This window comes from Pseudopipra pipra, chromosome 6, assembly GCF_036250125.1.
Source record: "Pseudopipra pipra isolate bDixPip1 chromosome 6, bDixPip1.hap1, whole genome shotgun sequence".
Classification (NCBI taxonomy): domain Eukaryota; kingdom Metazoa; phylum Chordata; class Aves; order Passeriformes; family Pipridae; genus Pseudopipra; species Pseudopipra pipra.
This window is the reverse complement of record NC_087554.1, coordinates 48,900,618-48,911,231: the sequence shown is the minus strand read 5'-3', so window position 1 is coordinate 48,911,231 and position 10,614 is coordinate 48,900,618. Positions and strand designations below refer to the sequence as shown.

Genomic DNA, 10,614 nt, shown 5'->3' with positions numbered 1-10,614 from the left:
GCCATCCACCGCCTCCCGGCCCCTCCCGCCGCTCCGCCACTGTCCCGGCATCCTCCGCCGCCGCTTACGCCATATCCGCCCCCGCGGGGGCGCTCTAGCCCGAGCCCTCGCTCTCTATGGTGTTTAGGAGGGGTGTCATGGCGGCCGTTGAGGTGGCAGCGGCCGGAGCTGCCGGCAGGAGCCGCTGAGCCGGGACGGGACGAGCCGAGCCGAGCCGGGACAAGCCGAGCCGAGCCAAGCCGAGCCGGGAGAAGCCGAGCTGTGCCGGGAGGAGCCACTGAGGCGAGAGGAGCCGGGAGGATGCGCGCGGCGCCGGCGGAGGAGTCGCCGATCTCGGTGTGCTGAGCCCGCAACAAGAGCCGCGACTCTCCCCAGCCAGGAGAAGGGAGGCGGAGGCGGCCCCTCGGCCCGCGGGAAGCGGCCGCAGGGCCCGGCCGGCGGGGCCAACCGAGGCCCGGAGCGCTCGGAGCAGCGATGGCGTCGTGGCTGGGCGGCCTGGGCTCGGGGCTGGGCCAGTCCCTGGGGCAGGTGGGCGACAGCCTGTCCTCGCTCACCGGGCAGATCTCCAGCTTCACCAAGGACATCCTGCTGGAGGGCGCCGAGGAAGTGGGAGGTAAGGGGGGCTTGGAGCTGCGGGGCGGGCCCGGTTCCGCCAGGGAGCCTTTCCTCCGGCTGCCGGGCTCCTCTGGGACCCGCCGGCCGGGAGGAGCTGGTCCCTGCTTGGTGCCTTTCAGGAGGGCTGCCGGCTTTGCTGCTTTTGTTTCCGTTTTTATTCTGCCCCTGTGACCTCAGGATATGGAGAATAAACAAACATATTCCCTGGCTGTAATAGCATAAGTGAACCTGTTCTAGGCTTATTATTCGGAAGTTTCTAATTGCGTGAAGTGTTGTGTTGATCCGTAATGAAAGCACGCAGACAAACACTCTTCTTCCATTCTGCTTGCTTAGTTTATCTGACACCCCCCCACCCCCCCGCTGATTAGCTGCTTTTTGACTGGTTTCATGATACTGCCCAGTTGTAGCAGTACAGAGGTTGTTTTGCCACTGGTGTGATCTAAGTCTGACGTGTCACTCTCAGGCAAAGGTCCAGTGTTTCTGGTGGTTTTGTTTATATTTCAGTTGGGCCCAGACAAACCTGTCAGGTTCTACAACTCTCCTACAGCCAAAGAGGAGAACATGGCCCTTGTTTTATAGGGATTAGAGACTAGAACGATTTATGTTTAAAACAGAAAGAACAAAAAAGCCAAGACATCAGTGTAAGATATTCAGTAAAGCAATAGTAAATCTAGCCTAGAATATATTATTTTCTTTATATTTTTAATAACGTGTTTTGTTACAAATTTTTAATACTTTTTTTCTCTTAAGCAGTTCTATAATGTAATAAATATCAGTAGGTTAATACCCCTAGTATTGTTTACCTTCTTGTAACTATAAATTATTTTAAAAACTAGCTTTCTCAAATTGATGGTAAGAACAGCAATCACAAAGAACAGCTGAATAGTCCTCTTAAATATGTGATTAAGCAATTCTACTTCGTTTGCAACCTCTCATCTATGAAGCATTATGAAAGTATACTGTGAAAGTGTGTATTGTATAAATCTTGTTGGCAAGCTGATGCTACATGTCTTATATGGATGGGTTTTTTGGTAATACAGGTAAAACGCTCAGAAGAGAGAAATTTATTCTTATAAGTGTGAAATTATCTTTTTTTTTTCTCTTTTCTGAAAGACTTGCTTAGAATTGTTTTAAATTTCAAAGTCCATATTAGTTTAGTTTGGAAACTTAGGCTCCTGAACTATGCAGTCACCTGGTGTGTTTGTTTTGCTTTTATAAAGATAAATTGTGATTTCAGTTCACATATTTGTGCATGAGTTTGTGCAAAGAGATGTACTGATGCTCAGTAGTTACTTCCAGGTGTACTTCTTCACTGCTAAATACTGCTGAGAACAGCTTTGGTGTCCTAAAAATTTCAGAGTAATAGATTGATTGCTAGACTTGAGGGTGTAAAAAATCTGGTGGCATCCAAGTACTCATCTGTAGAGACTTTAAAGTACTTTGTGGCCTAAAGAACACTTTTTAAATAGTTCCTTGCTTTCCTTTTTTTAATTTCCTAATTTCTAAAAGTTCCCTAATTTTTAGTATTATCCCTTACCTTCAGTGCTTTGACTGCCATGAGAACTGAGAACGTTGTTTGTGCATTATAGACTTTAACATCTTTGTTTCATAGTTTTTACGGGTAGATTGTTGCCTCTGCAGTGCTTGAGCTGCATCAGTTTTAAATAGCACATAGGAAATGATGAAATACAGTATTTACCTGGAAATTATGTTTATTTCAAAATCTGAAAAATTGTCGGGATTGCTTTATAGTTAATTCAGGATGATTTCTCATTGATAAAATGAAATGTGGTATTTCAGCCTATTAAAAATGGGACATGGGATCAGTTAACATAGTTTGAGGAAGGTTGATCATTAAAGGAAGTGTATCCAGGGATGTGCTTTTTGTACAGGATAAACTGGGATGGTAGATGTGTTACCTTTGTAAATGAAAGTAAGTTATGGGGCTGGTGTTTAGTTGCATGGGTTTTGTTGGGTTTGGGTGATTTGTTTGGTTTTTTTCCTGAATGTTTAGTCACTGCTGTGTGCATTTAATGGAACTAATTCTTGTTTTGAAATTTCACATGAGATTACAAAGGAACACACAACTGTCATGTCAGGGGCAAAGTTGTAAATGAGAAACAGATTCAGGAACACAAAATAGTCAAGTAAAACATTTTCATTTCCCTTATTTTAAAGCTGAAATCTATACTAATGTATTAGGGGTTTGATTTGATTTAAAGCCTAGATACAAGTTAACTAAACTTGATTCAGAAAGACTGTCTGACAAATAATTCTGTCAGTGTTCTTATAAAAACACTTTTGATATTTACCTAGGAATGAACATTAAAGCAGTGTAAAGTAAGATATGTATTAATAACTGTTCTTAACTGCTGTCTAGTTAACAGATAAGTGGATTTTAATAAAAATGAAAATTTTCACTTTCTTTCAGATGCAGCAACGGAACTCCACGTGTCCAATTCTAGACTCAGAGAAATAGAAAGTATTAATGCAGCACAAAAGTTTGAAGTAAGAAACTTTGGAACACTATTGTAATTAAAAGCAGTACATAACATTTATTTTGTATAAAGGTGAAATATTGCACTGAAATTGCTTGTCCCTGGGTAAATCTAGAAACAAGGGTGATTGTGATATTAGAATGTGACTTTTTGTGACAAACTGCCATCACAGTCAGGGAGATACATTGTTTTATTGGATTAAGCATGTGGTGCAAGTTTTTGCCTTTTACTGCATCCCTGACTGTGCCTGCCTATCACGTGGACTTGGACTGCAACTTGAGCCTGAAAAGCTTGAAAATGCAAAAATTCTTTAAGTTTTCATACATTTTAGCTCTAGGTCAAGTTTCATATATGACCATCAGAACAAGCAGATGTAGAATGTCTGCTGATGCAGGGCAGCGTGTCTTTTGCAGCAGCTTCAGGCACAGGGTGGGTGTGTTCCCTGGTGATGTTCTCTCTCTGTGTTGCCCTACCCTGTGGTCATTCTGATGTAGCTGTGGCTGCTCCTGGTCTTCCAAAACTGTTTACAAATCCCATGTGCCCTTGTGGAAAGTGGCTTTCTGCACTTACAGGACTTGGCCTTGTGGCTTTATTTATGACTCTAAACCAACAACTTTCTTTTATGTCTTCAGTCCTCAAGAGCACTGTGAAGTTAATGTAGTATTTTGGGGACATAACTGTTCCTGCTTTTTCTAGTTTCTTGCCAGCTGCTGTTAGAGAGAGAACACTGGATATTAGCTCCAGTTTGTGCATTATGGCCGTTCTTAAATTCCACCTGCGAATCTTCCTAAGATGTAATTCAGTCCTGATTTTCTTTTATTATTTTTTTTTTATTCTTGGCATTTACCTCTGGTCATCACAAAACTTTTATCTGAAAGTGAGCCAGAGTCCATGCCATATAAAAACAGAAAGCTTGGACGTGAACCTGATTTTTGGGCCCACATTTGGACATTGCTGTTACTTTGTTTTTTGAATGAAATAACACAAGAAATCTGTACAATTTAATTTATTTCTTTACTGTTCATTACCCTTGTGCTTTTCTGATTCTTTAAGAACTGTGCCGAGTTAACCAACGTTAATTTCTTATTTTTGCTAGAATGATAGGCTGAAAAAAGTCTGTAGTGACTTAGAAGAAAAGCACGAAGCAGCAGAGTTGCAAATAAAGCAGTTATCTATAGAGTACCGCAATCAGCTTCAACAGAAAGAGGTAGGATACAGAGTAAAATATCCCAGTAAGTATGTCCAATATTTATCTGTTGTGGTGTTTAAGTTCTTTGTTACAGTATCTGTTCTCTTCCAGTAGAAATACTGGTCACACCTGTAGTTTCTTGTTTTGTTAATGTCAACTAAGACATATATTTCATTGTGTCATGTAATGTAAGCAGAGCTGTCGGGAGATAGCTGAGGTGAGAAAACTCTCTGGGAATGTCGTGCAGCTGTCAGAATTTCTGTTGTTTCTGGGATCGCTGTGAGAAATGACACTCAACTGCTTTGTATTTCTGATTCAGTTACCTTTAAGGAAGACAACAGGAGCAAATTCTTATTTGAAGCAGTTATTTTGTCTGTAGATATCATTATTTATCTTAACGTACACAATTAAAGGGAACAGAGCTAGCTTTCCAAATTTGTAAAATGCCCCTCTATGATGGAAACACCAGCTTTATAACCTACTGTGTAACATGAGATTTCATAGCCTTTTAAATGAAGAAAGTTGCCAGTATGCCTAGAGTTACACAAATGTAGTTTTATTTCTGCTTTATTCATAAATGCATGTGAGAGCTCGAGGAAGCAGAATGAGATGTATAAAATTCTGCTTCTTAAATACAATAACAGAGTTCTTATGAGAAAATTGCGTGCAGCTAATTTCACTCTCTTGCAAATATGTAGATTTTCAATACACTGAGTTGTTAAAAGAAGTAAAATGTAATAAAAATAACTGGGGAGGCATCATGTATTGCCTGACTTTCATGTCTGAATACCCTCTTTATATATTTAAATTTTTTTATAACCTGTTAGCCTGAATCTTGTTGTAGTACTTGTGTACCTTGGCTGCTAAAAAAAAATACGTGTCCCTTATAACACATGAGCTAAGACTGCATTTCTCCGCTATGAGAGCGTTTGGGCTTTTTGGTTTTGGTTTGTTTTTTGGGGTTTTTTGGTGAAAGTGATCAGTAATTTGTGCTGGGGGGGAGTTGTTTGGTTCATATTTCATAACGCCACAAAGAATAAAGTAAACTGTATTTTGATATTCTTCTTATTCAAACAATGCATTTTATTTTGTATACTCAGGTGGAAATCAGCCATCTAAAAGCCAGACAGAATGCGCTACAGGAACAACTGCAGAAAGTACAGACAGCTGCTCAGACTGCACAGTTAGGAGCTGGTGTTTTGCCACCAGCCACTGCCTCAGCTTCCTATGTTCCAGGGGTCAGACATTCCTCAGGTTTTGAAGGAGATGACATGGATTTTGGAGATATAATCTGGTCACAACAAGAAATAAACAGATTGTCCAATGAAGTTTCGAGGCTCGAATCTGAGGTTGACCACTGGAAGCAGATTGCAGTGGTGAGTGGTTTTTCCTCTACTTTGCCCTTCCCTCTCCCTTCCAAATTATCATTTCCATTGCATTTGGTGGTTTTGGAGTGGATGTTTTAAGAGTTCATACTGAAAAATTTCTAGAAGCAATATATTTCAATGGAAAAGCTGAAACCTCTTGCTGACACGTGACTGGGGACACATCCAGTGACTGACTTCCATATGCTTTTTTGTGGTGCTTTTATGCATAATTTGTCAAGTTAGGTAAAGGGTTTTATGACCATTTGCTTAGAATGCTGCTTCAGGGTTTCATTTTTGTGCAACCTTTCAAAAAAATATTTTCCTTCTTCCTGGCTATAGTATTGATGTTGTATTGATAGCACAGTACTGTTCAAAGTAATAGTTGGATACTTGCATACTGGTTTTACTTGCTCTTCTCTCAGTCCTTGATATGTCAGTTATAATTTATGGTCTGTTGAGACAAGAAAGTATAATCTTTCAAGCTGTTGGTGATGTGGATCACCATTTTTCAAGGTATAGCCTGATTTCAGAGGTATGCTTTTCCCATGTGGAAATACTCAAAATTAAGCAACCCTGTTGTCTTATTATGTGCAATAATACCTCACACTCCAAACTTTTACACATATGCATGTAATAATAAAAATCTATGGAAAATTAAAATGTTTCCATTATAATGTTTTTTTAAAAATCAAAATCACTGTGGATTTTGGTTTTGCTTCATGTTAGCTTGGTTGTTTTCTACTTTTGAGTATCAATAGAGGAAGCACTTACATGAAAAATACACATATTTATCATAATTTTCATATGGATATGTTGTTTTTCTTTTTTCAGTCCTCAAAAGTGCAAGGCACAAATGATGCTGAACAAAGTGAAATATGCAAACTACAGAATATTGTTAAGGTAAGATGACAAACTCATCTTTTCTTAAGCCTTTATTCTTCATCGTTTTGCATATGGTCACATGACTTGTAAATATTTTAACTACCACTAGCACTTATGTGATTAAAAATGCATGTGGGCATGTAATAGCACAGCAGTATTTCAGTCAGCAGTACAATATTTAAAAACAGTTACTCTGAGAAAAGGTATTTGTATGATTTAATACAGTATGTAAGCTTGACAAAATTACATTAGTATTTATGAGGGCAAATCACTTTGTGAAGCTGTTGGTGAGTTATGAAACTGAAACAGAAAATAATTTCTCATTTCTTAGAAACATCTTGCCTTTTTTTCATTGAAGATGCAAAATACGAATTTGCTGTCATCCCTGAAAGTTACTGGAAATATGTCCTAGTGTATCCACTTCCTTTGTAACACCTGTGATCTCTCTACATTGATTTAATATTTGCTGTTGTGTAGAGCATACTATTTGTAAAAACATAATTTTTAAAGGAATTTCATTAAACGTTTAAAAAATCCAGATCAACAAAAATCAAGAAACTTGACGTGTCCTGTGAGAGATTCTTTTAATAAATCCTTTAATTTGACTGGGAAAAACATCTTACTTTTTATTACATTGTTTTTTCATAAGGTGCTGTCCTATATTTTGCCATTTTGTTTCTCTAATGATATTTTTTAGGAGCTCAAACAGAATTTAAGTCAAGAAATAGATGAACATCAGCATGAACTGTCAGTATTGCAGGATGCACACAGACAAAAGTTAGTAGAGATAAGTCGTCGGCACAGAGAAGAACTGAGTGAATATGAAGAGCGAATTGAAGAGCTTGAGAACCGATTGCAGCAAGGTCTTTGTTACCACATGCTTTCTTTTTCATTTCATGTAGAGTGAGTTGTGGTTATGCATTGAATATGCACATAGCAGTGTAGTAAATATCATATACATGATGTTTAGGAATTCGAATTTCAATTTCATTTCAGCTTTCTGTTTAAGGTATTTGTGTCCTGTCCTGTGTCTTATATTCACTCTGGTTGGCTTGAACATTGGAATGATAACGTTTCATCTCTGACATATATCAATCTGATATACATATCAGTCATTGTGCTCTAAATTATACACTTTCTAGTTTTTTTTTTCAACTTACACTGAATATAGGTGTGGATGAGACATAGAATTGAAGATAAAAAATATCAGCACATAACTTTTGTGAGAAGTACTCTGTGCCAATTGGGTTACTTCGGAAAGCTCAAGGATTGGGTAGTGAGGCACTGGAACAGGTTGCCCAGAGAAGTTGAGGATGCCTCATCTCTGGAAGTGCTCAAGGCCAGGTTGAATAGGGCCCTGAGCAACCTGATCTAGTGGGTGCAACCCTGCCCATGACGCAGGTGTTGAAACTGGATGATCTTTAAAGTCCCTTCCAGCGCAAACCAAACTATGATTGCTGTAAGGACCAGTCTGTGGTGGGACTACAATGTAGGAGAAGCTCATTAGTTCCCACAGAGAACTTTTTGTTGTCTTGTAGGTATTTCACATTCCCTAAAAATACTCATGTCAGGTTGGTTTCCTCTAGGGGCTTCTTTGCACAAATATATAAGATTTGCTTGTAAACCTCTACTTTGTTTTCTGTTAAAACTTGGACTTCTTAAAGAGTATGTACTCTCCTGGAATGGGAGATCCATTCCCTTCTTGGTAAGAAGAGAAGTATTCTCACAGCCCCTTTACTTCTAAGGTAGTACTGATAAGGAATTTATTTCTTAAAATCAGATGCCTATTAAGATGTAATTTTTTTTACTCCACGTACATACACCAGCAGGCCTAATTTAATGAAGTCAAAGGCAGAAATCCCTTTCTTATTGCATTACCAGTTATCTGCAAAATAAATACTGCTTACGCTTTTGAGGAAGTACAATATTTTATATTTTTGTTTAGTTTATTCTGTCTGACAACATAATAGGGACTAGAGCAGAGGAAAGTGAAGTGAATTCACAAGCAGTGTGCTTTCATTTAATTTTTTTTCTGTTCACTCTTGATGATACCTTTTTGTACGTTCTGACTTACTTGGAAATTACAGAGGATTGTACAAAAATATGGATGTCGTGATAGTATGATGTACCTGTAAAAACATTATTTCTGAAAAATGTTTTTCTTCAGGTGGAAAAATTTTGTGCATCATTTAGCAAATTATTTGTAGCAAATTTTTCTCTATAGCAACCATTTGGCAAACCTTTGAAATTTAATTAATTAAATTATAAATAGATTTTGCATCAATCTGAATTAGGTGGCATTTGATAAATTGTTCTTAGAAAATTGAGGGATTCCAAGCCCTGATAAATTACCTTCTATCATCTCCTCACCAAGAGAGGTGGGGATCAAGTATATTCTAATTAAATTGCGAACAAAATATGTCTTTCAACCCTTAACTTTTAAAATTATTTTGAGCCAGGTATATCTAAGTATTCAAGAAGCTACTTAACAAATCTGTAACATGTATAGCACAGCCCCAAATGCTAAACCTATTTAAGCAAGCTTTCTGTTGATGATGATCGTGTCTTCATTTTAGGCTATTTCCCTCTGTCAGGAGAAGAGATGGAAGAAGAGACTTAAGTAGAAGATCTAGAGTGATGGTTTTGGTTAATATTGCAAACAATATCTTTTACCTTTTAGATGGTGTGAGCACTGATACCATGGATGACTCTAAAATTACTGAACAGAAAAAAAATGCTCAGAGTCTACAAGGAGGAAAAGCAGAAGAGTTGCAGGTTGAGGATGAAATAAGAGAGTTAAATCACAAATTGTCTTCTGCCAAAGCAGAAAACAAAAATCTTCTGAAAGAGCAAGAATTGGCAAAGCTAGAAAAAATTCAACTAGCACGAGATTATGAAAAGCTTAAATATGAGTTTAGTGTGCTTCAAAGATCTGTGGCAGAGCAAGATGCTCTCCTGAACAAACAGGAGAAGCTCCAGTCAAAGACATCATTACCACAAGATGTTGTCAGACTACAGCAAGCATTATCAGGTACTAAGATTATGATTTTTTTTATTAATCTTTTTTATTTTTAGTATATTTTCACAGGCTTTCACTTTTAAAACTCAATATTTTATAAATTTGGAATAGAATATGAGAATACATACCTTTTAAATGTTGCTGCTTTAGAAAAGCATTATCCATTGAAGTAAGGCTAAGCAGGAGATATAATTAGGGCTAACATGATTATCACAGGGGTTTCTGATGGAGTAAGTAATCATGTCTGCCAACGGTTTGGTAGGGGTTTTTTTCTTTAAAAGTAAGTAAACCTCAATAGCAGTTGTTCATTTAAATTCTGAAAGTACTTCTTTTGTGTGTATAAAGGCACTCGGTTGCTAATATCTTCTCCTTAAGGAAACACTGTCACGTGCCAGTTCAAGAAATATATATGTAGGTAGAAAATACTTTAATATGGCATAACTGATAAGCTGCAGTACCAAAGTCCTCCTAATGGGGAATCAGTTGTAAAAGTAACGCGCTGCTTTGCAGTGGTGACTGATGGTGCATTTGACAGCACTTGTGCTTGTCGTCACAAAATGCTGTGAAACTATTCTCTTCTGAGCAGCAGAGTTTTGTAGGGGCAAGGTGGAAGAATGATTTGGTTTTATCATAGTTTGAAAAGTAGTAAAATTATGTATTTTATTTCATTTTCTTTTATAGAAGCAGAAAACGAAATAGCAAGACTTTCCAGTTTAAATCAGGTAAAGCAATTTCTAAATTAAGCCAACAGAAAAGTTCCTAACAGTAGTAACTGATGGAAAACATGTATTTTGGCACTATATGGGAGTTTTTTGAGCATTCACACTTCTACATAAATAACATTGTAATGTAAAAGGACATAATTGTTGTTTAATTCTATAATTGCACATGGAATTGATGGAAACAATACATTTTGATTTATGAAACTCCACAGTGTATTCTATTAAGGAAAACTAGTGGAGTTCCACATATCTCGTTGTTATTTAGACAGCTGTAACATATGTTTTTAAAGTATTAATAGTACATTCTGTAAAATGTGTCATT

At 37.9% G+C, this 10,614-nt stretch overlaps 1 protein-coding gene across 1 annotated transcript in view; it reads left to right on the top strand.

Annotated features, from left to right (window-relative positions):
- The first annotated feature begins 106 nt into the window (after positions 1–106).
- Positions 107–10,614, top strand: part of TRIP11 (thyroid hormone receptor interactor 11) — a 31,248-nt gene continuing 20,740 nt past the window's right edge. Inside the window, exons 1-8 of the mRNA XM_064659004.1 lie at positions 107–613; positions 3,047–3,123; positions 4,210–4,320; positions 5,403–5,678; positions 6,501–6,569; positions 7,249–7,414; positions 9,232–9,582; positions 10,252–10,292. Of these exons, the coding sequence (XP_064515074.1) occupies positions 475–613; positions 3,047–3,123; positions 4,210–4,320; positions 5,403–5,678; positions 6,501–6,569; positions 7,249–7,414; positions 9,232–9,582; positions 10,252–10,292 (1,230 nt within the window). The 5' untranslated portion in view covers positions 107–474. The remainder of the gene's footprint in view (positions 614–3,046; positions 3,124–4,209; positions 4,321–5,402; positions 5,679–6,500; positions 6,570–7,248; positions 7,415–9,231; positions 9,583–10,251; positions 10,293–10,614) is intronic.